Source organism: Maylandia zebra, linkage group LG2, assembly GCF_041146795.1.
Source record: "Maylandia zebra isolate NMK-2024a linkage group LG2, Mzebra_GT3a, whole genome shotgun sequence".
Lineage (NCBI taxonomy): Eukaryota > Metazoa > Chordata > Actinopteri > Cichliformes > Cichlidae > Maylandia > Maylandia zebra.
Genome location: NC_135168.1, coordinates 18,938,732 through 18,965,665, shown reverse-complemented (window position 1 = coordinate 18,965,665; position 26,934 = coordinate 18,938,732). Strand labels below are relative to the sequence as shown.

General features: G+C 39.2%; 4 protein-coding genes across 6 annotated transcripts; 1 reads left to right on the top strand and 3 right to left on the bottom strand.

The window, feature by feature from the left end:
- Nucleotides 1-21: 21 nt before the first annotated feature.
- On the bottom strand, nucleotides 22-5,561 carry arl9 (ADP-ribosylation factor-like 9). The gene is made up of 4 exons (XM_004571131.4): nucleotides 5,076-5,561; nucleotides 3,377-3,554; nucleotides 3,054-3,229; nucleotides 22-1,975 (listed from the first exon to the last, which is right to left on the bottom strand). Exons 1-4 carry the CDS (start codon nucleotides 5,361-5,363, stop codon nucleotides 1,799-1,801), a joined length of 819 nt encoding a protein of 272 aa, XP_004571188.1. The 5' UTR covers nucleotides 5,364-5,561; the 3' UTR covers nucleotides 22-1,798.
- Nucleotides 5,562-6,870: 1,309 nt separating this feature from the next.
- LOC143421054 (snRNA-activating protein complex subunit 1-like) lies at nucleotides 6,871-8,518 on the bottom strand. Of its 3 annotated transcripts, none has more exons than XM_076889828.1 (2): nucleotides 7,978-8,518; nucleotides 6,871-7,839 (listed from the first exon to the last, which is right to left on the bottom strand). In XM_076889828.1, exons 1-2 carry the CDS (start codon nucleotides 8,076-8,078, stop codon nucleotides 6,981-6,983), a joined length of 960 nt encoding a protein of 319 aa, XP_076745943.1. In that variant the 5' UTR covers nucleotides 8,079-8,518; the 3' UTR covers nucleotides 6,871-6,980. The 3 variants fall into 3 exon arrangements, with proteins under 3 accessions (XP_076745943.1, XP_076745944.1, XP_076745940.1); XM_076889829.1 differs by having other exon boundaries at nucleotides 6,871-7,784; nucleotides 7,978-8,513; XM_076889825.1 differs by having other exon boundaries at nucleotides 6,871-8,515.
- Nucleotides 8,519-9,436: 918 nt separating this feature from the next.
- Nucleotides 9,437-18,394, bottom strand: srp72 (signal recognition particle 72). Its single transcript, XM_004571129.5, has 19 exons — nucleotides 18,263-18,394; nucleotides 17,688-17,808; nucleotides 17,354-17,474; nucleotides 15,650-15,793; nucleotides 15,380-15,491; nucleotides 15,250-15,281; nucleotides 14,822-14,946; nucleotides 14,622-14,679; nucleotides 14,385-14,516; nucleotides 14,171-14,299; nucleotides 13,592-13,664; nucleotides 13,263-13,327; nucleotides 13,020-13,115; nucleotides 12,744-12,847; nucleotides 12,521-12,598; nucleotides 11,995-12,132; nucleotides 11,787-11,824; nucleotides 11,317-11,476; nucleotides 9,437-10,464 (listed from the first exon to the last, which is right to left on the bottom strand). Exons 1-19 carry the CDS (start codon nucleotides 18,360-18,362, stop codon nucleotides 10,284-10,286), a joined length of 2,007 nt encoding a protein of 668 aa, XP_004571186.1. The 5' UTR covers nucleotides 18,363-18,394; the 3' UTR covers nucleotides 9,437-10,283.
- Nucleotides 18,395-18,781: 387 nt separating this feature from the next.
- On the top strand, nucleotides 18,782-26,215 carry LOC101466119 (leptin receptor overlapping transcript like 1). Its single transcript, XM_004571128.5, has 4 exons — nucleotides 18,782-18,927; nucleotides 19,561-19,636; nucleotides 21,581-21,767; nucleotides 23,362-26,215. The coding sequence occupies exons 1-4, from the start codon at nucleotides 18,912-18,914 to the stop codon at nucleotides 23,476-23,478; spliced, it is 396 nt and encodes a 131-aa protein (XP_004571185.1). The 5' UTR covers nucleotides 18,782-18,911; the 3' UTR covers nucleotides 23,479-26,215.
- The last annotated feature ends 719 nt before the right edge of the window (nucleotides 26,216-26,934 follow it).

Here is a 26,934-nt window from a genome sequence, read left to right as displayed (position 1 = left end):
AGATTTAATGCAAAAGAATAATTCAGTGGAAACTGTTTATTTAAATGTGAAATAATGGCCAATAAGACATCATCAAACTGTTTACACATTACTGTAAAATGCATGTTTTGGTTTTGGAAAAATAGGAGTCACAAAAAACAAAAAGTAATGCGCCCTTTTAAATCACCAAAGTGTTACATATGAAGGTGTTTCGTTTTATTCAGTTCTTAAGATAAAAAACCAAACTCCTTTTTAAAGCATTAAGACGACACACAATGAATAAGATAACAATGAACGCGTTACATACGTGTGTTTTTAAAGCTGTAACACTCCTGAGCGATAATAAACTCAAAATAAAGCAGCAGTATTGCAGCAAAGAGCCATGTCTTTTAGTTTTTTTCCGTTATGCTTAAATGTTTCAAGATTTTGATATTAACGGCAGAACAGAGTCAAAGTTTGCACTTTAGCGGCCCCACATGGCAAAATGGTGTCACTTTCAGACATTTTAACAGTTGAACCTTTCATGAATTTTTTGTTGTTGTAATTTTGCCTTTTCCCATACACCACCACAGAGGATTTTAAATCAAACAGTCCAGATGTGTTTGAAGAACAGACTTTTATCTTAAATTTAAGGGCTTCAACAAAAAATGTCAACTGTTTAGGAATTACAGCCTTTTAATACACAGTCCAGTCTCAAAAGTAATTGGACAGTTGATGAACAATTCCCTGCTCGTTTTTCAATAGAAAGCAGATAAATGATTTGAAGTTGCTTCCAAGTGTTAAACTTGCATCTGATAGCCGTTCACTGGATTTCTCAATATGAGGTCCAAAGAAGTGTCAATTAAAGCGGAGAAGGTCTTCATTGATCTGAAAACCAAACTACACCTATCAGAGAGACAGCAAACACTTGAGGAGAGGCCAAATCAATAATGCGGTATCGGCCAGCTCAGCAAAACATAAAGGCCTGGAAGACCGGGGAGGAAAAATCAGTGAGAATGATCCCAGAGTTCTTTCCATGGTTACGAAACAGCATTACTATCTAACCAGTCAAGACTGCTCTCAGGGAGGTGGGCAAATCACTGTTAGTGTACAATCCAGGAAAGCCCGATCATACTTTGTCAAAAATCATATAAATATATATACGTTTGAACAGATTAAACCAAGACTAACTAACAGAATAATGGGTAGAGAAATGTATGGAGAAGGAGGGGTGTGTATAAAAATGGCTGTAATTCCTCAACAGTTTATGCAGCACTTCTATTAAAACCCACGAATTAATACTGAAAGTCTGGACTTGATGTTCACTGTGGTGGTGTACAGTCCAAAAGCACAAAATTTTATGTTTTAATTTGAGATCTCAGTCAGTAAAAGTTAGTTTGGGCCACTTGTCTCAGCTGATATGACGAATTTAAGCAGCTTGAGATTTGTATGCAAGTATGAAATACGCTGACACATTTAAATCATTAAGATCGATTTGAAAACTACTGCAACTGCAGCTCCAAACAACATTAGAAGGAATTAAAAATTTAAAACACAGTAACAGTCTTGTAAATGTTAACATTTGTGGCTCCACACATCACCTGCTGGGACAAAAATAGAGATAATGGTTTTGTGTTCTCCCAGTTTGACACAAATCAATAAAAAAAATTTAACAGGCCAACAAACAGTGAGGGTTTTTTTTCCTCCTCACAAACGTGAAATACCAACAGAAATAAATACCAGAGGTTTAGCCTACAAACGTAGTGAAAACAGTAAAGTTAAAAAAAAAGTGCAAAGAGCTCACTGAATGTGATTAAGTGACAGGAGTTAACAGTGCGTTTCATAAACCGTCACAAACCAACTGGGAGATCAGGGCCTGAGCGTCCTGCACGCCAGAGCTCAGCTCCGTCTCGCCCTCCTTCACGTGGGTAGCGATGAGGAACAAGCGCCGGTCGCCGAGCTCGGACAGAGACAGAGCGTCGTGGAGGTCAGTGATGCCGCAGGAACCTGGAAGGTCCTGGAGAAAGAAAAAAACATTGAGCATTAAGTAAGATAAGGATGATATACTCCTATATTATATAAAAAAAATATAAAGATGAACTTATTTGAAGGGCATAATGTCTGAGAAATCTTTGCTGACATTTTATCCACCACCAAATTACTGCAGAATAAAATTTGCAGGGTTTGCTGCTTCAGTGATTTTAACCCAAAATATGAAAATGAGAAAAGGATGGAAGCCATCTTTCAGATTTTATTTTGTGACATCTAAATCGACATACGTGCTTTTCAGATGGACAGAAAATGCAAACAGATACAAATCAAAAGGAAATGCAAGTGATAGACTGCCACATCATTCAGTTTTAAAACACCTGTCTGTGAAGGTTCTCAGTCATCCAGGTCATCGTAGTGAAAGGAGCTTGCAAAGAAAAGCGTCTGGACTTCTTTAAGTTGCTTGAAGACGTTTCACCTCTCATCCGAGAAGCTTCTTCAGAGAAGGATCAAAGAAGAAGCTTCTCGGATGAGAGGTGAAATGTCTTCAAGCAACTTAAAGAAGCCCAGACGCTTTTCTTTGCAAGCGTCTGGGCAAGTTGCTCTCATGGCTAATCGGTGCATGGAGTCTGTTGACATCACATTTTCAGATCAACTTAGCTCGCTTTGAACCCTGGCCAAGGTGTTCTATCCTTTAGATCGCTATCCACAGCTCGTGCAGAGGGAAGGAGCACACATCTACCAGTAACATCACTGGTGCATGTTAAAATGTTTATGTGGCACAGACATGCCTTTTATTAAAAAGCTGAACATGTCGTACAGAGGAGCTTAGTGAGAGTGATCACAAGACTGTGATGAGGTGTGTTCATCGAAGCCTAATGCAGCCTTCTCCAAACTTCAGGCAGCTGCAGCTTAGCTTGATATCTGAAAATCTCTATTTTGTTGTTTCCTGCTGTTGACATGTTACAAGATAGGAGTTCAGGATAGAAAATAAATAAATAAATGCAATTCTTCACATTAAAAGCCAGTTCTATTTTGTGTTTACTTTAGTTGCATCAGTTGCAAGTCTGAAACAAATCAATTGAACTTGTTTCTTTCACGCCCACCTGTTTGTTGGCCAGCACCATTAAAGGCAGGCTTGGACGAGAGGCCAGCAGCTCGTGTAGGTGTTTCTTTGCCACTGGAAAGAGCTGCGGGTTGGACGAGTCGACTACAAATACCAGCAGCAGTGCTTTAGGGATATATTTCTGCCAATATGGCCGCAGATCCTCTTTACCTCCAACTGTCAAAAGAGAGAGACAACACACACTGTGCAAATACAACTCCCGTGTTTATTTCTGTTACATTTTATGCATTATACAGCAACACATATGTGATTTTCAACTGGATCATATGAGACAGAGCATACTAAAGATGGGCTCAGGCTTACTTTCCAGAAACTCGATATAGCAGTCATCTTTGTTGATGGAGACGGCGTTGAAGCCCTGTGTCGGCTGTATGTCCTGCTCCAGGCGGCCGGTGGACAAAGACTGCAGCAGGCTGGTCTTTCCGGATCCATCGAGACCCAGAACCAGAACCTGTGTTCCCTTTGACTTCACAGGCTGGGACTGGAACACAGACCACACTGGATCAGAGCCTGATATTCACACCAATATTAAAAAGGATTATTTCCTCTATGATGTCATTGGTTCAGGAAATGTAAATGTAAAAATTGAGTTTTATTTAAAAAAATTATTTAAGTCAAAAAAAGATGTTTAATTATTATCTTAAGAAGAAAATCAGATGTTAGCTGACAGAACTGATATTGCAGGTTAGTAATTAAAAATAAATCTCAGGCTAGAAGTACTGTAGACAGTTTCTCAATCTCAAAGAAACGCCAAAATGTATATAATTCTTTAGAAAAATATTATTTAGGAACAGCTAATATTGATAATATATACCAAACAACTGTCTTAATGTTTCAGATTTTGTTTAGTATTTAAAAATACTGTGAATAGGTCTAATATACGACATAGTGTAGAACTGTGCAGAAATAAGCAGTTTTTCCTGTTTCTCATGTTAAATCTTGGAAGGAAGGTCCTTTTTACTCTTTATTCATAATCATGCCAAATAGTGTCTCTTAACTTGTTCCAGGCCGAGTTATCATAGTTTTGTATTTTCTTGATTAGTTTTTATATTTATTTCACTTTGACTTTTGTTTTTATTTCAGTTTAGTTTCAGTTAATTTCCAGAGTGTGATTGCTCATTTTAGTTTATTTTTATTGTCTGAAAAATGATTAGTTTTAGTTTAGTTTTTGTAAGTTTCAGGGCCAGAGTTTTAGTCTTTTAAAGTATTATTGTATTTGGGGTACATGCCAGATGCAGGATTTAGGAAATTGACTATAGATGTTACAATATAAACACAGAACTTTTTGAAAGCAGTTGATTCCAGTCTTAACCAAAATAACAAAACTTAGCACATTTAATTGGTCTTTTTTTAAAAAAAATACTTAGTTTTTCAATTTTTTTTCTTATTATTTTTATATTCGTTAAATACAATTAGACAGATTTTTTTTAAGTTAACTATAATAAGCTTCCGTCCAGTAGGTCGAGCTCAGACATTATTTTAGTTTAGTTAGTAAAATGTAATATGCACTAATAATAATAATAATAACCTAAAAGAAAAAAAAATCTCTTTTTTGGTTTACACATCCCATATTTTATTTTAGATATTTCAAAATGTCCATTTACTCAGTGAAATTTTTTTTAACTTTTGTATTTATTTAATTATTTTATTTAATAACTTCTCTTGGGATGTAAATAAAAAAAAAATGAATTAATATATAAAATGTGCAGATTAATCCAGCCGCTGCCTCACTAAACTGTCCCGAAAACCGCCTTTGAGTTGAATGGAACAGCCTACATTTCCCAGAACACCACGTGGGAACCCCAAAGAACGTGCATTTGCCGCTGAAATATGTACAACTTTATGCAACATGTAAAACAAGTTATTTTACCGAAACGCTTCTTCGTCTCGTCTTAAGTGTAAAACCCGGGGGGGGGGGGGCAGCTGGGGTGAAGGCACAGATGTAGTGTTTTAGGAGCAGCAGTCTGAACATTTCCACACAGGTGTGTCCGGTGAACGTTACCTGTGATGTGTTCCGAACTTCAGCAGCTGCTACAGGTTCAACCACGGCCGTTGTGGGCTCAGCACACTGTGTCTGCTGCTGCTGAGCTTTAATCACCGGAGTCTCTTCCTCTCTTATTTCATCCTTCTCTCCTTCCCGCTGCTCTCTGTCACTTTCACCGACCTCTCCCAGGCGTGTTTCGGGCTTCTCCTCCCCGGAGGAGGACGCATAGTTCCAGATAAGATAAGCGACTCCTCCCGCCACAGCGACGGAGGCGCCGACGATACCAGCTCTGCTCAAACTCAACATGGTGCTCAACTGCCGGCTTTGCTGCTCTGTCTGGGCGCCGTTTACCCGTTTGCCTGCGACATGATTGGAGTTCTGGTGAAAATGTAAGTCCGTAAGCGCTTCCCCGCCCCTCTCCTCTGCTCAACAAGTGGATTAACAGACCGGAAGCTCCGGAGGAACTTCTCAAAACGATATTTCCGGATAAAGTGCGCGGAGGTGTTGATGCAGTTCTGAGACCGGCCGCCAGATGGCGCAAAATAATCTTGAAATGTTTTAATGCAACCATTTCTTTAACGCTGTTATTCGCACTCTGACCGCTAGGGTGTCCAACTACTGTATAATACACTTGCATTTAAAATATATAAATTACTAGTAGCCAATATAAAGTTTAAATTTTAAGAACAATTACTGCAGTAAAAAAAGAAGCGGTAACTGTTCTAATTATCCTGCTTAGTCAAAGTATAATTTTTTATTTAATTTGCGATATTTGATGGTTTTATGTATTTTTATTTTTACCCCATATTTTTTCATTGTTTTGTCATTATTCCATGTTATTTTATTGATCACTTATTTGAGCTAAGTGCTAATATTAGTTTAACTGTAATTTTACCCAATGTCACACCTTCTTTATTTTTAATGTTGGAAAAAGTAAATATTTATTTTCAAGAATAAAAAAATTGTGAAAATGTTAAAGGAGGGATAGCAAGCTGGGGATCAAATTGGCTACAAAAGGGTTGAATCCAGACCGCTAGGTGGCTTTAACCCAAGTGTCATTAATAAAATGAACTACTATTCCTGCAGTGGAGATACCTGAACTCATACACAAGAAAAAAAAAAAACTGAAATTAAAATGTTTAACATTTTAATTGCTTGAATAACAGCGCATACATAAAATCCTTCCCTTCTTATTTAACATCTAAGCATTTTGTGATTTAAAGACTAGGATCCATACATTTTAATTAAATATATATTTAAAAAAAAACACTCTTAGTCCCCCCCCCCCCCCCCTTTCTTTTGCAAATGGATAGGGCATTAGATGCATTCTCAGAATTTATTTTATATTGTTTTTGTTATACAAATCAAAGGAGAAAACTCCAGAGGTAATTCAGACTTTATATTAAATTAAACTCAAAAAGGTTACAATGTGGTCCTTAAAAATGTAAATAAATCTCGCTTAGTAACACAAAGACAGGCTAAATCAAATAAATAAGACGAAATTTATTTCATTTTACAATTCTTATAGCCTAATTTTAACTATGATAAAAGTTTCCTCCTCATTTATTTTTTTTCCCCATTGCAAAGGTGGTACCTATTATATTATTCTTTCTTTCCACCCGTGGTATTAAAATACACTTCTGGGTGATTTCAGAGGCTTTAAAGCATGTAAGTGATTCATTAAGGATTACAAAAGGATTCAGACCTGCAACAGTTTAACATGAAATTAACACAAAACACAGTTAACTGGTTTCTAATGTTAGATTCGAAAATGTATAGAAAAATTATTTTAGATATATTGAAGCCTTTCAAATTATGATTTTTATAACAAAAACATTTATTTATAGTTTCTTAACTTATTCCAGTTGAACAGTGACAAACATAGTAGATTAAATTATTTTAATGATCTTCTCTCCTCCTCCTTCACATCCTGTAGGGCTCCGCCTGGTTGGTCCTCCTCACTGGCACCCCGTCCTCCAGCTCAGGAGCACTCAGCAGCCAGGGTGGCAGGTTGCTGTCCTGTTGTTTCACCCCGAGGTTCTTCCAGGTCCGGGCCCGGAGAGAAGGTGGTCTTTTTTTCTGTGGGACCCGCTGGACCTGCTCAGTCCCCAAACTGGACAAGTCCGCTGGCTCACCCTGCCGGTGCCTCCTGGACTTGGGCGCCTTCTGAACATTGCTGTAGCTCTTCTGCTTGATGGAGGACAGAAGCCTCGCTCTTTTGCTGCAGGACTCCTTCTCATCTTCTTCCTCCTCTTCTTCTTCTTCCTCCTCCTCTTCATCTCTTTCCTTCTTGTCTTTGAGTAGCTGTGAGGTGAACGTTTTGTTCTGCCAGGTGATGAACTCTGACATGCAGTCTCTCAGGCGTGAGGTGAAGTCTCTGTGGGTCATTGTGATCTGGGAACCCACATCCTTGGTGGTCTCCTTCAGCTTCTCGTACAGGCCCTGGAGGTTGGCTATCTCTTCCAGGGTGTCTGCACTGATGAGCTCACGCACCGCGGTTGTCCTGCTCAGAAACTCAGGGCACACATGGTTCTTCTTTGGCTTCTGCTGCTTCTGGAAGGTCAGAAAATGCGGCATGGCCGTGTAGTGGATGGCTTTGGATGCCACAAGCTTCTTGTAGATATAAACTACATCAAGATGGCCGGATTCTACAGATTCCTTGAGAAAGGCTTGCACGTGGGTCCAGTCCTTCAGAGCGAGCCGGATCATCACAGGTGGTTCGGCGAGCTGCGTGTGGTAGAAACCAAACATCAGGTACAAGCCCCCCACTCGAATCTGGTAGCTGTATGGAGGTAGGAAGTACTTTACAGCTGTGGCCAGAGTCACCCTGCAGAACCGCTTCAGTTCACCCGCATTGATGGTGCCAATGAAGAGATCAGAGAAGCCCATCTCCCTCCAGAGGGCTGAAAAATCCTCATACCTGACCGAGTCTATCTGCTGGAAGCGCCCCAGTAGCTCCTCCACATCTTCAGTCAGAGGGCCATAGAAGAAGTCTGAGTAAACACACGGCAAACGAGGCATCGTTTCATCCAAAACCCACAGAGATTCACTCAGGCTGGCTGCTCCACAAGTGAGCTGTGGTCAAAGCAGGTGTAGTGCGTTGATGGCAAATTACCAAGCAAGAGCGCCCAGTAGTGGCAGGATGTACCAAGTAAAAACCATTTAAACCAGGTGCATCAAACATACTGGGCCCTAACTTAGCCCAGGGGATGACTTTGCACAATGAGAGGCTGGGTTTTTCTTAATAACAGCTTATTTTGACAAACTTAACATTTCCTTTTTTATGACATTTTGTAAGAGTAAAGCAGTGCTATGGCAACCTCATGCCATACAGGTAGGTAGGCAGGAATAGGACCAGCATGGAGTTGTACTGGCAAAAAGACAGGAGGGTGAGCTGGACATGGCAGAACTGAAAATAAGACTGGGAGTAACCAGGGTGGACAAGATTAGACAGAAGCTTATCAGAGGGACTGCTCAGATTTAGTGGATTTGGACCAACGTTAGAGAGGCGAGGCAGAGTCCAGGCAAGAGCATCAGGAAGTGAACCAGCTGGTTGGTAAATTGACATTTGTTGCTGTTAATCACTTAGAAATGATGCACCAGTGACCTTTAGATTATGTGCTACTACAGCAAGTGAAATCCATGTTTATTCTGTTGTTTTTTTTCAAAAATGCTGGATTAAAATATTACAAGCACACCACGGTAATCTGATTTTCAGTATAATAGAAGTTCCTCCTATAATAACAAGCAAAAAAGGGATTTTTGGAGATTTTAAATAAATGGCTACACATGTAATTTTTCTCTGTGACCACATGATGGCTTCATATCTCACAGAGCAACAGAGATTATTAAGTATGAGAAAATTTAAGGTGCAGTTTAACTTCCTTTACTTAAATTATAAAAAATGACCTGCGTTAACCATTAAAAAACCCCCCAAATATTACATTAATTTTAAAGCATTGCATAATTTAATTTCAGCTACATTTAGTCTTAAATGTCAAAGTTATGATCTTTTTCTTCATCATGATCTGGATCATTTGGCTCCATCTCACATTCATAGCTGTGGTCTTCCTCTTTTCCAGCACATCCACTATTCTCCATACACGTTCAGTGTATGCTCTAATGACCCCAGGAGGTATGTTGTCATGGAAAATTTGCCGCTGAAAAAAAGCTTCTAAGGTGAAATTTTTTTTCTAATGTGTGAGAGTAAGAACTTTGGAGTGATGGATAAAATTTAAACAGCAACCCATCTTTAAGAAGACCAGCAGAGAATTTTCAGTAAACATCAACAAATACATCCAGTCTCTTCTATAAACATCTCCATTCATGCACAAAGCCTCAAAATGAGCCATACTAGGAAAAAAACTCACAGCAGGAGCATCGCTGTTCAGTTTTATTTAGACTTAACAAAATGAAAACCTGTTTGGCCAAAATAGTGTCTTTCTGAACACATGCATGTGACAGAATCAAAATCCTTTTGCTTGAATTCAGACAAATAAATTCAAAAATAAATATCTGTTACTTTACTGTAGCTAACTGAAAATACATTGAAATATTAAAGAAAGGTGAAACTATCAGGTGGAGCTGGACACGCTAATACTGAAACTCAACAGGTTTAAGCACCATTACCCTAAATTCTGAACTTTGAGTTACTCTGCAAAAGCAGTTTTATAACGCCCCTAATTCTAATGAAGGATACTCGCTGTTTTAAGAGTACTTAACAATGCTTAAAATGCAATAAAGACATGACTGAGCTCCTTAATGCATACATGATTTAAACACTTAATTCATTTTTGATTGATCAGAATTTGTTTTTGCTTAAAAATAAAGAAAAATGCTAAATACAGTGCAACTGTTAAGGTGTAGAAATATGCAGCCAAGAAGACAATTCAATGGACATTTAATGAGAATATGGATATCTGTGGTGTTATTGATTCAGTGAAAACAAACGCTGGTTTTGCAGAGCAACAAAAAGTCAATTTCAGTGGAACTGTCCTTTCAATCGTCAACTCTTTTTTTTCTCCTTTACTTTGTAAAAAAAAGTCAGATTCATGGTGTCGATGAGCAGCGGGGAGGATTTTGGTTTGATCAAATGACCTGAACAGAAAAAAAAAATAAAATAAAATAAAACTGAATTTTAAAAAAACGAAGGAAAAAAAAAAAAGCTTCTAAATTCTCTGCTGCTCAGATGCCAACAGCCTTCTTCCTCACATTGCTTCCCACTGTCTACCAGCCTCCTTTGCCTCCTTTCTTCTTCTTTTGCGGTGCTTTCTTGCGAGTGGCGCCTGAGGACGACGGTTTCTGCTGTCGTGGGGGAACTACGCCGCTGGCGGGGGCTGTAGAAGAGCCGGACGCAGACCCTGGTCTCGGTGAGGTAGGGGGGCTGCTGGCAGTCTTACTGGCATCCCTGAAGAGAGAAAAGAGCCACAGTGCAGTTAGAAGGGCCGGAAAATTATAGCGCTGAGTTTGTTTATTCAGGATCTGAGTTTCCTTCTGTGACGTGGATGAGTGAAATAAACGTTTGATTAGCAACAAAGCTTTTGTTGGACAGTGTCTCCCACCACCTCCACTTTTCATGTATTTATAAATTCAGGTAGCAGCATGATGTTTGATAAGTTTATCATCCATGTTTGAATAACTGACTTTCAACAGTGACCTGCTCAGCCTGCCATTAGGGTCCAAGTCCAGCTGGTTAACGGCGACTGAACTTTCAAAATAAGAGCAATAAGTTGCATCTGCATCTTCAGACATCCTTGGGTGGTGTAACAACAGCACAAACTTTGTTAGGATTATTAATAAATAATTTTAGCTTCTGTAAAAGAGAAACTGGAGGGCATCAAAGAGTAACCTGCTCAGTTGCTAATAGGGAAACTCAAGCTCAAGGGCTGTAAGTAGCTGGTTAATAGCAATTGAAATTTCAAAGTAAAAGTGAGGGTATGTGCAGAAAAATCTGTTGTAGATGGAGTCGTTCTCTCCCCTGTTCTGTTTTGGAGCTGCGGTAGTTCAGATGAATGGTGGCAGATGGATTTCTCCTTTAGGAGAGACTGAGAATAATTTTGTTCTCAACAACAGATGAGCCCTTCCTCCCGCAAAGCAGCTGCGGCTCTGATCTGATTTCAGAGTTCATTGGCATGAAAACAAAAGAACAATCTCAGTTGCTTTTCCTCCATTAGTGCCGTTAATAACTGGGTTTACAATTACAGGAAATTGCACCCAGGCGCCTCGGCTGGTTGTGCGTGTGACTGCGGAGTTTACTCACAGCTCTGCTGAAGCTCCTGCCGTCGCTCCTTGTGTGCCTTTTCCTATTTGATCCTTCTTCTTGCCCTTCTTCTTCCCTCTGTAGTAGGAGCGCTCCTTCATAGGAAGCCACCTCTCGGGGTCAGGGGTCACTTTGGGGTCATAGTTCTTGGGCAATTTTCCTAAAAGGAAGATGGTATGGTGTGAGTACTTTATGAGCAATAACTAGACAAAATATCTTCAACAGAGAAAACAAAAAAAAATTGAATTATTCTCTTTTCCTAACAGTGGTTTTAATGTTTTGGCCGCTCAGTGTGCATTTGAATTTCCTACATCATTAATCAAACTCTTTTTCTCTAAGGAGAACAAAAAAGATACAATTAGATGTTTTTGCTCATTTAGAAGAAATAATTTCATGGCCTTTTGTATGTGTAAATAAAAACTTCCAGAACAGATTCAATCTAAATCTTAGCAAGTGATTGAAAGACATACCTTTCTTTTTCTTCTTCTTCTTTTTGATTTCACCATGGCTTTTAAAGAAAATAAAGGAGAAAAAAAACAAAGAAACTTGTCAATGTGTCCCTCGTTCTTTTGAATGTTTTGTTTACAACCCCCCCCCCCCCCCCCCAAAAAAAACACAAAAACACAAAAACAAAAAAAATAACAAAAGTAGCCATAGAAGAGAGTAACAGACATTTACCCTTGTTCTTTGGGAGGGTTTTCTCCCACGACTTTAGCGGCTTTTTTCCTGACGTATGTGGCTCCGTGGGAATTCTCCAGCTCGTCAACGTCCACGTTGAAAGACATGGTGTCTGCAGACGGTAGGTGTTTGCTGAGCCTGTAGAAAAAAGCTAAGGATGCAACAACTGCTGACATCCAGATTACATCCTGGTCTTCCTGGGTTACATTTACTTCAATAAGGTATGGATCATTTGTAAAATTAATAAACTATTTTGTCAACATAATACCAAGCTTTGTTGAAAATGAGCTAAAGAAGGTCTTTTTATCTTTTTTGTTTTCTCTCTGACTTCCAAGCACAAAAACATTAGTTTCCCACAGAGAAAAATAACAAATCCTCAAATTGAAGGAGCTAAAATCAGAATATATTTGATATTTTTCACAAAACAAATGTTATTTGAGAATCCAAATATGTTCCAGTTAGTAAAAAAAACAAAACAAAACCGTTTAAGCGTCCATAAGTTGTATTTAATAATATGAAAGGATACGATTTGGCTTTATCCGTGTCCACTAGAGAATATGCAGAGATGAGTTGTGCCAATGTGTGGACGTCCTTGGTGTTTTGTCTGTTTTGAGAAAAGTGATTTTTATGAAAACTGTTTGATGACATTTGAGGTATATTTTATAAAGAAATAAAACCAGCATCTGTGAGATTTAAAAAGACTTGACACATGTTGAACCAGCCGAGTGTTTAGCAGGGATTTAACTCACTTCCACAGCTGCTCCAGATCACTAATGGCTTCTTTTTTCCGTCCATACTTCAGCTTGAAATTGGCAGCTTCTCTTACAAGAGCCAAATGTGTAGCAGATCCAGGCTGTGTAGGAGAAAAGACACAGTGGGAACACGTTCACACGTCTAAAATGAAAGCTAACTGAAATCAAAATGCACACTTAAAAAGTGTTTGACCTATACACACAACAGAAATTAAAGTGTAAAACAGTGGTTCAGACTTGCACAACACGAACCACCATCCGTGACACACAAACCTGTTCAGACTGGTAATGCTCAATAGCTTGTTTGAAAACATCGATGGCGCTGTCGATGTCTTCTTCATGGGAGTACATTGTTACCAGAGCTGAAACCTGAAGAGACGATGACATGGTCAAAATAAATATATGAGAGAACAAAAAACGTAAAAGTCAACAATTTTGACATTAACGGGGCATTTTAATTAAGAAAAACAACAATTTAAGAAAAAAAAAAAGTCAAAGTAGCATCTTTAGTCTTACCATCCCTGGTTTGTGCTTGAACTCTTCAATGGACCTCAGGACATCACAGGCTTTTGTCACATGACCTGAAGACCAAACATTCATTGGATTATAACACCTAATGAGGAGCATGTATCAAAATTAAACTGCTCAAAGTTTAAAGGTAAAAAACCTTTTGAAGTTGCACTCGTTTGTTTCTTTATTAATTATTGTTGTTTCAGTACTCAGGCGATAATAATCAATGTGCGTGTTTGTTTTAGGAAGCTAGAAATATGAAATACTATCACGTCCACAGAGAAAAAAAACAGTAAGACAGAGCGGGGTGTGTGTGTTCGAATGCAGATCACTACCTTGTACTAAATAGAGTTGTGCCATTGTCAGTTTGATGCCAGACGCACTCTCTGGATTCTGATCGGAGAATTGCTGCAAAATAAAAAAGAAAGAAAAGAAAAAGATCAGTTAACAGAATTAATGAAACTATTAATTACTGAAGGACAAAATACGAACATTTTCATCCAAACCCAATAGTGTTGTAAGTGTTTTAGGGCATCTTTTTTTTGTATCCCTTTTTGTATTCCCGTCTTCACAGTTAAGCATCACTTTTAACTGTGAAGACATTTTTCAGTATTTTTAAAAACCACACAACCACAGTGAAAACATTTCGTAGATGAATTCTTTTAAAAAACAAACAACAACAAAAAAAACCTGAAAAAAGCAAATCTTTCAGTACTTTTTTCTGCTTCTATACTTTTTAACATTTTCATTGAAGGATTTTTAAAGTGCGATATTAACTATATATTCAATCAGCTTTCACCACTGTGATTTTTTAGGTTAACTGGTGCATCATTTGATCATTTTCTCATAATCAGACAAAAGGAGGAGAATGTGTATCGGTTCTCATAATAAGGAGCAGTGTGCATCATTAATACCTGGAGCAGCTCTATGGCCCTGCTGTGCTGCTTCTCTCTGCACAGCTGAGCCACCTGGATAAGGACCGGCCGTGGATGTCCTGGATTTTGAGCCTGAAGACTGGATGACAGCTTCCTGCACTGGTCAGCCTGTTAACGGGCAAAAGCACCATCGGTGTGAAAATAATTACCTATTATTAATTATTTTTCATTCCTCCTCCAATCACACCCGTACCTGATTAGTGTACATGGCCAGCAAGGCTTTGTTGAAGTCAATGGCCTGCAGCTGTTTCTTTGCCAGCTTGTACTCAACACCTTCAGCATTCGTCAGCTTCACCTTTTTCTTTGAGTCAAACACGTTTTGGTCCTGAGGAAAGAGACCGAGCCTTAGCACCAGCGTCGTGGCTGAAATTTTAGTTTTATGATCCCTGTTTAGCGTCTGAAAGTGGATTTCAGGGAGGTTCAAACCCACCTTGTTTATGGTGATGATATTGTTGGCAGTCACAGCAAGCAGCCCCACGTCAGATGGCCTGAAATTAAATCAAAGAATTAGAGCAAGCTGAAAATCTATTTAACAACTTAATGCCTGCCTCTAGATGCTTCTGAACTGTCTAAATGCATCCCCATCATCTTTTTTGAGACTAAATTTGATGCGATGATGCCACAACTCACTTGAGCTTGATGACCTGGTTGTAGAGCTGCAGAGCCTCATCTGTGCGACCCTGCAACTGCATGACGTACGCCATCTGAGAATGGATGACGGCCAGCTCCGACTGGATGTCCTCCTCAGTCATATCCTGAAAGGGACAAACAAGAAATGATGGTGATTAGCTGGAAAACGGTGAAAACTAAGTGTTACAAATACAAGATAATTATGAACAAGCTTAGCATATCAATATACATATATGGCCAAAATATGATTACAGCAAGGTTATTCCCATACAATTTTTATGTAAATAATACATAAATGTAGAATATTTTAAGACTTAAAAGTATGTTAAGAGTGGACTAAATTTCACTAGACTTGTGACATACTTCTGGACCATCGTTTAGGTGAAATTACTAGAAGTGAAATTGAAATAGGTCTCAAAAACACTTACAGAATCATCTGCCAGCGAGACTCTGCAAAGCTCTGTCAGAAGAAATGATCAGTTTATGTCTGAGGTCATTACATCATTTTAAAAATACATCAAACACCAGCTTGATAGCAGAGACTGAATATAAACTGACCTTCTGCTTGCTGTAGTTTATTGAGGGCCTCTGTAAGCTTTCCTTGGCCAATCAGAGAACAGGTAGCATTGTAGCAGAGCTCATACGTTGACTCAGGCAGACCCAGATCTTCCTGCAAAAGGAAAACATAACATGTTCAAACATGAGTTTATTCTAGTTCTACTCAAACAGTCCGACTCCAGTTCTGTGCAACAAAGTGGAGGGAGTAAGTTTTTGATTTAAAAACTCAAATGAAAAGCTGACTGATGAACTGTGCCAATGAATGCTTACCATTGGAGCCTTCTCCCACTGACTCATTGCAGCCACCACAGCGGCGAGGTTGGTCTTCCTCTCCTCTTCGTACTCGTCCTGGGAGTTCCTGATCAGATCCGTGTAGACAGACTTGCACTCATCGTAGCGCTCCAGTCTGTACAACTGCACAAAGAAAAGAGCTGGTTCAGATTAGCAGACGTCGTCACTCTTCTCACAACAAGACGAAAATAATATCCTGTTAGAAATACACAGAAATTGCCAAGCTGACCATTTATTACAAATCTCTCATTCTCACTCACCAACCAACAAAACCCAAAACAAAAGAATGTCTCACTGTAATAAATAATAATAGTAAATCATACAGACTGCATAAAGATTGTAACAAGCTGATATTCACAAATATTGGGGATAGTTTTAACAACACTGAAGTTACTTTAAGACAAACATAAATAGAGCAGTGGCGTTAAGAGGTGAAAATGCTTCGCTCTACAACCCTGATGTCTCCGTTTCAGAGAAAAATTGCTCAATTACACTTTTGCTATCTGCTTTTTTACAATGTTACTTAACAACATTTAAATGTTTTTACAATCATGTTTCAAATACAGAAGCCACATATTCAAACAGCAAGCTGTTTGCATTTATTGTATACCGTTTAATTTGAATATGATTTGTTTGCAGTTCTGATGCTAGATGATCAGATTTTAAAATGCCACATATTAACAATCAGCAGCTTTAAAGGCCTCAACACTTTCTTTTCTTCTAACTTTGCTGCTCTTTTCAACAAGTAGATGACCAATGACTGACTTCTTTAGCACAAACAGTAAATATACACTAAACTGTATAAAAAAATGTAAAATAAATAAATAAATAAATACAGTAATATAATCTACTTCTATCAACAGCTCCCTTTAGGGATCATCTGCTTCCATCTCACCATATTCCAGCATACTCTACTGTCAGATCAACCCTCTGCATGCCCTCCTTCACTACCATCCATGAAACTTCTCTGTGGTCTTTCTCTTTTCCTCCTGCCTGGCAGCTTCTTGTTCATCATCCTTTGTCCAATATATCCACTATCCCTGCTCTGCACATGTCCACACCATCTCAGCCTTGCCTCTCTAACTCCTATCTTGGTCACTCCCAATGAAAATTTTAACATCTTCGGCTCGCTCTCCGTTCTTTTGGTCAGTGTCGCCAACATCTTCAAACCATACATCATAGAAGTCCCCACCATCTTGTGAACCTTCCCCTTCCCTCTTGCTGCTATCTTTCTGTCACAAATCACTGCAAACACTAACTCCACCCTGCCTACACTCTCTTATAAAGCTCTCTGGTGTACTGTGTGTTGCTTTGGATGACTGACAAATATTTAAACTACTCAAGATACACCTCTGCTCCTTGCGTCTTCACTGTTACATCATATATTCCGTTTTGCTTCTCTGTCTTGCTGTATTTCTGTCTTACTACAAATCAGTCTTATTTGTGAACATCAGTCCACTGAGGCTCCTGCCTGACCTCATCTGTCGACCTGCAAGTCTCTATTGCCACCTCCTTACTGTCCTCATACATGTACTACACTACCCTCACATATTTCTCTGCCGCTCTTAAAGCAAAATTCTATAGTGCCTTAAGGTCTTAACCTAGCTTCATCAACTCTTTCCTACAGCTTCCATCAACTGCATGACTACAAACAGTAATAATATAATATAATATAAGCCTCACCACTTGACCGTAAAGCTCCTTCAGCTTGTCTGTCTGCTCAGGAGCACTCTCGATGGTCTTCAGGGAGCTCTCCACTCTGTTCAGCCGGTACTCGCAGTATGCCTTCTCAAACACCACCTCACTGAGTGGAAAAAAGACCCCCATCCACCCCCGAAAAAGGGTTTAAATGTGCAACACACCATAAAGAACAAACCTTACAAGACTTTTGTACGTTTTTCTTAGAGCATGGCAGAATTGCTGTGAAACTATACACCGTTAGACACTTAAATGTCAACAGTGAACTACAGGAGTAATTTATACGTCAAGCACAGGTGAGTGACAGCGTGCCGCTTACCTGCCGAGCACCTTTGAGTGGGTGTTCATCACATTTAGCGCCTCTTTGAAGCTCCCATTCTGGATATGGCAAACCACTTTACAGTGCAGTGCCGTCACATCGTCTCTGTTTTCGTGTAAAACTGCGACAGGACAGAAAGAAAACAGCAGTGAACATCACTCGCTACGAACAAAAAAAAGATTTTGCCCTGACGCTGATGTGATTGTGCAAGGACAGAGGAGTGTAAAGCAGCCGCTTAACGTTTCCAGGACAGCCGCCTGGCTAATCATGGGTTAGCTGTCGTGGTTGGCTAGGGACACGTCAGTCATGAGACAGTGGATTTAGGGGGCTAAATATTATTTAACGATGGCTCAAAGTCACACAACAAATAGCTAATTCAGCAGGTATATATATATGTTTATTACACATCGTTAATCAGAGCTTAATACACGAAGCTCCACGGGTGTATTTAACACCCTGACTGCCGTTAGCTCAGACACATGCTAACAGCTGGTACTGCTCTGCGGGAGCAGAGGGGAAAATCCGCCGCGTGTCCGCTCTCTGGTTCCGTTTTCAGAGTCAGCCTGTATACCTACTTTTAGTAAGAGCTTTGAGGGCTCTGGTGTAGTCTCCATTCTGCCCGCAGCGGTTGACATCGGTCCAAAGAGAAGCCACAGATACTCCTCCACTCGCCATCTCCGCTGAGTGGACGCTCTCGGTGCCGGAAACAGAATGTGTTTACATCCGGGACGTTTATTAATTTTTAAATAATTTCTGTGCGGAATAAATGAAACGTAGTCATAAATTGGGACGCTCTTCCAATGTTAATAAAAGCCTACTATTTGGGGGGCATGTAGTTTTTAATTTCAAAATGACGCATGCAACTGACGCATTCACGGCTAACCCTACTACACGTTAAATTGAAGTGCATAATACTTTATATTAAACTACATTTATTAGCCTACACATTAAGGAAATTATATTTATGAATACTTTTGGAGGAGTTTATAGAATTCTAAAACGAACAGTTCTGCGGTGTCAGTGCTTTTAATTTGGGTGCTTTTAGGATCGTAGTGGTAATTATCGGAATTCCTACATTTGTGTCAGCATATGAAAGCAGCACGGTGGGCAGGGTAGGAGCTACGGGGAGACTCGGTTGGCTTCGGTCGGACTCGGCTACCGAGCAAAGGAGGGGGGACTGTTGTCATTCGTCCGGGCTGTGTGGCGAGCTTTTGTCCAGCAGAGATGGCCGGGATTAAAGGTAAGCAGCAGGGGATTTTCATTCCCTTCAGAAAGCTTCTGAACTCAGCCTCTGTTTATATAATTTCAACAAAATGTGCACAAGGCACGTTTGTCACGCTCAGATAAGTAACGATAGAAGGAGTTAGCGCAGGGCCAGTACTGACAGACGTTAGCATTAGCTCGGTGATGAACCTGCACTGTTTCGGTAGAGGCAACCGCAACATAACAAAAATAACCAAACCAACTTCTGCGTTTCGTAATGAAAACAATGTAGCAGTGCAGCGTGCTGCATTCTTGCGCCACAGTTAACGCCATTCTTGTTTAATACTACAACAACGCAGAAATAACCGTAACGCTAATGCTAGCTGCGCCTTAACTTCCCACAGCCGCTGACTGATTCCAGGCAGCCGCTGGGATTTTAATAGAATTTAACCAGTGGCCGCACGGACTATGGCTGTCTGGGTTTAACGTGGACCCATGTTAGCAGGGTTTATGCTGCTAACGTAGCTGTCACACACGTGAAATCAGCTGATTCATCACATGGTAGCCCCAAATCTCCAGGGGCCCTGCAGCCACCATGAGATTAGTGATTTCCTGTGGATAATACCCTGTGCTAACACTGGGGTCCCCCTATCCTCTGCTTCTCTTGCAGCTCTCATCAGCCTTTCCTTTGGAGGGGCCATCGGCCTCATGTTCCTCATGCTTGGATGTGCCCTCCCTGTGTATGAGTAAGTATAACCATCACAGACCATGTGAGCCTAGTACTTCCTGGCACCTTTGATGATCCCGTCACAGCTTCACAGCTTTAACTATAGCTGCATTCATGACCAGATTAGCGTTCTTAGAACATCTAGAGCATAAGGACACCATATAAAACCAGGGAAGTGTGACAGAACCTGACCACTTTTAGTGGAGGAAAGCAGGATTGCATTAAATTAAGCAATTATCAGAGTTACAGGCTCTTGAAGTACATAAATGTGGGCTGGAATTTGGTACTTTTAAATTTACTTTATTTTCTCATGTCTTTTTGAACAATCATAACTTTAGGTTAAATGTGACTCACATCATCTTCACGTGTCACCCCCCTCCTAAAAAAAAGAATAACAAAAAAATAGAGGTAAATTCAACATACCCAGGATATCTTTACCTTTTGTGGCTTAATTCATCCTAACATTGCCAATCAGATGTAGTGGTCATATGAAGCTGTTTGATGATTAAATAATCCTGGTTTTTCAGGTCTATGAATGTACACTGGCAACAAACAGAGAAAATGATCCTAGTGGAGAAGAGTGAAGAGGTTAAACATATGATGTATGTGATAGGAAAAGTGCTGTGTTAATGTGTTCATGTGGCTTTTAGTGTAAGTGCAGTTAGTGGTTTGTTAGACTGGAGAAACTCTACACATGCAGTCTGTGTAAAGATAAGAAGGTAAACTGGAAAAAAAAAATGTTGCACAATTGTTTCGGGATGGGAAGATGTTGTAATAAAACTGTATCATTTTCATTAAATTGATGTGCTGCTTAGATGTTTCCCGATGGTGTTCAGGACAGTTTTAGTCTTATTCTTGAAGCTGGAATCTTGATGGTATTAAATGTTCGAAAGGTGCGATTTAAACCAGTAAGTAGGCTGATTTACTGATGCTTTTATAAAAGTAAGGCTGTTCAGTTTTGAAATCACATTTAGTTTGGCCATTAATGAGAAATGGTTATTTGTTAGAATTACTCACACTCTGGAAAAACAGTGGCTTTATTTAAAAGTACAAGCTTACTTTTTGCCATCAACGTTAATTATAATTATAATTCACCTTAATAAGATAAATAATTAATTAAATATATGTGAACTGAACTAAACCTGTAGAAAAAAAATAAATAAGCATCTATCTCAGCTATATTGTTATAATAATCTGTGTATTATAATTTTAAGTGATGTGTAATTGCACAGCCATAGTACAAAGCCTGTTTTAGAATTATAGCACTTTATATACACTTTTAGGTTAATAGAAGTTCTTGCAGTTTGCAGGATAATTATACTCTTTACTTACAAGACAACCTGATCAGTTTTGTGTGTGTGCACACCATCACACCTCTTGGTTATTATTCTAATGAGTGCAGACAGTTTCTCGTTTGCTGTATGTGGGATGAGCAACAGCAACATATTTGGCCTTTTTTCATCTAATTTGCATTTCAGCCATTGTATTTACAGTAAATAACAGCTTCACTTCAGCATAATGCGTATTTATCAGCCTATAAGTGACAAGAAAATGCGTAATTCCTTGGATATATATATATAGCACAATGTTTTCCACACAGTTTTATTTTTACAGTTTTATTTTTTTTGTTCGTTTTTCATCAGTGAAATATCTCCCCAGGTACAGAGCTTTCACGCAACTGTATAATAATCTAGCTCTTTGAGATTCTTGTCAAATTACATGCTAGTGTTAAAAACAATATAGATGGATATGTTTTTTGCAGGCCTGCATCTGATCTGTATTCAAATCTAGAGGTTACAGAAACGTAGCTCCTGCCTTATGAAAGAAACCCCTTAAGTTGGCGTGTGGAGTGCTCAGCAGCGATTCCTTCTTTATCCTTCGATTCACTTCACTGCATCCTTTGTCATCATAGCATGTGGGTGTTTATGCCCCCTGTTTCTCTCGCTTTTTCGCCTCTCTGCAGCAAATACTGGCCTTTGTTCCTGCTCTTTTTCTACATCCTCTCTCCCATCCCTTACTGCATCTCGCGGAGAGTGGTCGATGACACAGACTCGGCCAGTAACGCCTGCAAAGAGCTGGCCATCTTCCTCACGACGGGCATCGTCATCTCAGCTTTCGGCCTGCCAATCGTCTTTGCAAGAGCTGAAGTAGTAAGTAACTGAAACCTGTTAATTCAGCGTGTACTGCATGGTTATTTAAGCAGTGGTTCCCAAACCAAGGGTCTGGATCCTCTGCGTTGGGCTTACTTTAAATGTTCTGACTTTTGTCTATATAAAGTACACACAACTATATAAGGGCTTAGTTTTAAGATAAGCTAAAAGCAACAGCAACCAAAACATGAAAAAAAAGTGCCTTGCTCAATAAAATAAATACAATGACATAAAACAAGATGGCTAAAAAAAGCTATACAAAAGTATCACAGAAGTATGGAAAAATGGCGAAAGCAGAAGAGCTCAGTTAATCAAAAATCTAAGTGTAAAACAATAAAGAGCTAAACTCTGACAGATAACTGCAAGTATAGTGTTGTGAGGTCATAGACTTCCTGTATCTTTCAGTATTTACGCCCAATGAAAGTGACAGTTTCATTGTGTGGTCAGCCAGCAGGGCCAATTATAAACAGATTATATTCACCACCAGCAAGTGATAAATGACTGCAAAGGTGCTGTAAACAGCATCCAGTGTTTCAAATGATTATCAGTTGTGCAGATAAATGCAGAGGTTCTGCATTTCTCTATGAGCGACATGCATGCAAGCACATCATTTCTTAGGACATTTTAGGTAGAGTGCTGGAGCTCAGTCATTAGTTTGAGGAAGTCTGATTTGACTTTCTGGTCCTTAGCAGTCTCTGTAGTTTCTCCAGCCATCCAAAAAAAAGATAGTAGACCATATTATATGCAGTTTGCTTTAAAGCATTCATGACACAGCTTGTTGCAAAGAAAGAAAAAAAGAATATAACCAATTTTGGGTTATTTTGGTTTTAAACTGGCTGAAAGCAGCCAGCAAAGGGGCCTAAATAACATAATCAGTTGAATTAATTAAAAGAACAGTAACGTATGCTATGAAATGATCAGGGTGCACAACAGCATATATAGTCTTTAATCTGATTTTTAAATATGATTTCTTAGTTAATGTTAAGGGGCGATCGTGGCTCTAAGAGTTGGCAGTTCGTCTTGTAACTGGAAGGTTGCTGGTTCGAGCCCCGACGTTGTGTCCTTGGGCAAGACACTTCACCTACCGCCTACTGGTGATGGCCAGAGGGGCCGATGGCGCGATATGGCAGCCTCACTTCTGTCACTCTGCCCCAGGGAAGCTGTGGCTACAACCATAGCTTGCCTCCACCAGTGTGTGAATGTGAGAGTGAATGAATAGTGGAACTGTATAGCGCTTTGAGGGCCCTGAAAGCGCTATATAAATGCAATCCATTATTATTATTATTATTATTATTATTATTACTGCACCAACTGATAGGACAATTTAGCAACTGCTAAATACTGCTTGTCAACGAGTCACCGCCTTGTTTCGTAAAAGGTGGAAAAAAGTGCAACAAGGGTGTGTGAACGATTGTCTAACTTTAACTGTCAGTTCCTTTTTGTCCAACTCTGAAAAAGTACTTTGCATGTTAATGATTTAGAGCTGAATTCTACAAAAAGCAGGTCTTTAAATCAGCAAAATAAAATGTCTCAGTTACCCAAATAAGCTCTGTAGCATTCAGCATTCACCTGAATTTCCTTTATCACTTTACAGATTGCCTGGGGAGCATGTGCGCTTGTGCTAACAGGTAACGTAGTCATCTTTGGGACGATCCTGGGCTTCTTCCTGGTCTTTGGATCCAACGATGACTTCAGTTGGCAGCAGTGGTAAAACGGCAGCTGGAGGGGACCTTAGTCTGAACTGTTTTTATTAGCGTTACAATTATTATTATTATTATTATTATTATTATTATTATTATTATTACTACTACTGTTATGGTATTACCGTTCTTGGTTCTTGTTGTTATTTATATGATGACCGCCCATCCATAGACTCACATCAAACCAGTGCAATACTTTTTTTTTTTTTTTTTTTACCACTCACATCATGCTGAACTGACACAAGTGAGATGGAAAATGCTGACTTTCAGTTGGATTTTTTCCCATTTTTAAGTTTCACTCTTTCTGACTTTGTGCTGTGAGTCTTTGTTTTCCATCTTTTTGTATGTGTCCACTTTTATTTAAAGGATTACAAGATGGTGAACAACTTTTACAGTGTAGTATCTTTGAAGATGTGTTAAAAAGATTTCAAAATGAATGACCAAAAGGATACGGTCAGTAATGTCTGGCCTTCTTTTTGCAATTAAAAACACTGGAAGGAGCTTCTTCTTTGTGAAATTAATGTAAGTCAGCTGGAAATTGAGGAAAAATCTGCACAATATGAGCCAAAATTTCATCAGACACGTCTCTGTTTCATACAGGTCTTACTGGATTTGAGTGTCAACAGTTCAGCTGATATAATGCAGGCTTTTCTCAGCTTTCAGTCAGTAAAATGTGAACAACACTAAGCTTGAGTGTTCTTGTGAAAGCAGCAGGCTGTTATTGCCACCAACAGTACCTAACATGTGAACTCCATTATGTGTAAATGTGATATAAATTTTTCTCATGACACAAAGTGAGGAGGTGGTGTTCAGGAGCAGTGTGCAAGGATTCATTTTAAACTCCCTCTCTATCACACCAGAGATCAAATTAAACTGACTTAGTGATTTCCCAGGTGCAAACATGGCGGGCTGCTTATTCACCAGGTTTTTCTGCATCCAATTGGCTCGTATTCCAGTTTGTGTGAGTTAGCGTTTTTCTGTTAGGTCAAGAAAGCATGCAAAGCCAGTAGCAGCCGCCAGCTAGCATTGGATTAGCTCAAGGACAGCAGCCTTGTTGGAAACTCGGCCAAGCTACCCTAAGAGCCAGGCTACTTATAACTGAGGCCCAGTCAGTCATTTAACAGCCTTTAAGCTTTTGAACGCGACTCCCTCAAAGTGAAAGAATCCAGTGACTTTGCTCTGCATTCCAGCTCTGGCACATACTGTATTTCCTCACACCAGCAAAACAAAAAAAGAACAAAAAAACACACCGTATGATTAAAGTTTGAAAGTACTGGGTCGTGTAAAAAAAGTCTGCATGCTGGTTTATGTAATCTGCTGCAGCTTCTTGATAATCAGGGCCTGCAGTCAGTCAGGTGCAGCGCCTCAGACTGCTGTTACATTTAAACTGCATTAGTAGTGACTAAACAAAGAGTAAAGCAAATGCTACCCTGTAAAGAACTGCAGTGACTAATGGAGCTTCAGGTGTGTTTTGTTGCTTTCTTTGGGTTTTTTCTTTTTGGTTTTTTTGTTGTTTTTTTGTAGATGGCACTGTTTGAAAATCTCTGAGTTTCTCCAGCCATTACAAGAATCCAATGTTTTGTTTCCATGCAAATTTCCAGTGGACATCTTCACACGTTTTGGCCGTCAATCAGTTTAATTTCCATATTTAAATCGTATTTTTAGGGTTTTAGAAGCACACATCCAGCAAGTAAAACAGAAACAGTCCTACAGGAATTGTTTAGCATTTTGGTGAACTCGCTCACATGTCTTGCATATGAAGCTAGACGTGATTGATTGCTTATCATAAGAACTTTCACAGGAGGACATCTGGGCTCTGAAAGAAAACCAAGCCTGTCAACAAGTCCAAAGTTCAACATTAATCAGAATTTACTGAATTTGTTTTAATCCATACAACTAAAGTTTAAAGCTATTTGTGATTTTAGAGTTAGTTTTTGAGCTCTAACTACTCTTTGTTAAGAAATATTGGTAATTTTGTATTTTAGTTTAATTTCCCTTTACTTACAATTTAAAAAGTAAACTTTAGGTATTTTAGCAGAGCTGTATTATAGCTGTGTACCCCTTTGTTCCAGTCTTTAATGGTCAATTAATTAGATCTGTATTTGAGCTTTGTCAAATCAGACTTCGAGTATGACTCTTACAGTATTTCCTGCATTAGTCAAAGACCATCCAAGAAAATCATTAGGAACCATTTGAGTGACCCTCTGGCTGAAATATATGGGCTGACTGACCTTTGCTGGGTTAATTTGAACTTGTGATCACAGAGCTCATATTTCCGGCCTTCGTTCAGCCCTACGAAAGATACAAATATTTTTAAAAGCAACACATTGACGGCAGATTTTTGTTTTATGTTAAAAACATGCTTTAAAATGTACTACTGACATGATTTGTGCGTATCACGATGTAGTCTATGAGCCTGTCTGTGGTTCAGACAAGCAGGGTAACTCTGCGTGGTGTTTCTGGGACGTGCGCATCTGTATGACACGTTTAGCTAAACGTGTTCTAAATGTTCTCAGATTTTCTGTTTTGTAGTCTGCCGTTAATTCTGAACTGTCAGTCTGGCGTGAAGATGTGGGATTATTCTTAGGTTTCTCTCACAGATCTTTGAAGGATGTTGTATTTATTTATTTGACTGAATGCTTTGTGTCAAGGTTCAACGCCATTTTCTATCTCAATTGTTATGTTGAAGATGAGGAAGTCAGCATGGTGGTTTCTTTTTTTTTAATAAACGCCATTTTTGAAAGTCTTCTTCATTTGAATGACTACAGATGCACTTAGCACAACTGTATCAGGTGGAGAGATGCTGATTTGTCTTCAGAGGGAATAACTGAGTGAGTTAGTGATGCTGTTAAGAGACGCTCATGAGTGTGAGGGGAAAAAAAACAGCGAAAACGTCTCATAAACCCTCTGTAGGTTGCAAGAATAGTATTCTGATATGCTTAACATTTCCATAGTTATTTTTAAAGACACAGAAACACGGACTCCGATGTCTTCCAGTGTCTTATTTTTGTCTAACCTACTGCACAAAATCCCCCAAATATCCAGTTCACTCTTGTGTAAAATAATAAAAAGAAGAAAGGTGTCACTCCTCAGAAGTTTGGTAAATATCTCCTGCTTGCTTTAATAACTTATCAAAAAAAATCTCCCAGTTAATTTTCTAGCTCTGCAGTTATGAACACAAATTTTGATAGTGGCAGAACTTTTTGTTTCACTTTCACTTTTTATTCAGATGCATTCAGATAATCAAATCCTGATTGATGGCGATCCATGCGTGGTTATCAGTGCTCCACATTGATCACTTTGTTCTTCTCCTGCCTTTTTAGGCCTGATTGTAGATCCAAAATGGAGATCTCTGAGCCTCATAGCTATCTGCTACATTTGCTTTGGGACATGGTTCTCCATTATGGTGGAAAATGTGCAGATTGTCACCAGAAAAAGCAAACTAAATAAATAATAGTACCAGTTAA

Coding starts and splice junctions, on each gene's coding strand:
- arl9 (XM_004571131.4), bottom strand. CDS start 5,363: ATGTTGAGTTTGAGCAGAGCTGGTATCGTCGGCGCCTCCGTCGCTGTG. Junction 3,555..5,075: donor AAGTTCGGAACACATCACAG/GTAACGTTCACC, acceptor TCTGTGTTCCAG/TCCCAGCCTGTGAAGTCAAA. Junction 1,976..3,053: donor TGGTGCTGGCCAACAAACAG/GTGGGCGTGAAA, acceptor TTCTTTCTCCAG/GACCTTCCAGGTTCCTGCGG.
- LOC143421054 (XM_076889825.1), bottom strand. CDS start 8,078: ATGCCTCGTTTGCCGTGTGTTTACTCAGACTTCTTCTATGGCCCTCTG.
- srp72 (XM_004571129.5), bottom strand. CDS start 18,362: ATGGCGAGTGGAGGAGTATCTGTGGCTTCTCTTTGGACCGATGTCAAC. Junction 17,809..18,262: donor CCTCAAAGCTCTTACTAAAA/GTAGGTATACAG, acceptor GTCCTGTCGCAG/TTTTACACGAAAACAGAGAC. Junction 13,328..13,591: donor ACAACTCTATTTAGTACAAG/GTAGTGATCTGC, acceptor TTTGGTCTTCAG/GTCATGTGACAAAAGCCTGT.
- LOC101466119 (XM_004571128.5), top strand. Junction 19,637..21,580: donor TGTGCCCTCCCTGTGTATGA/GTAAGTATAACC, acceptor GCCTCTCTGCAG/CAAATACTGGCCTTTGTTCC. Junction 21,768..23,361: donor TCTTTGCAAGAGCTGAAGTA/GTAAGTAACTGA, acceptor ATCACTTTACAG/ATTGCCTGGGGAGCATGTGC.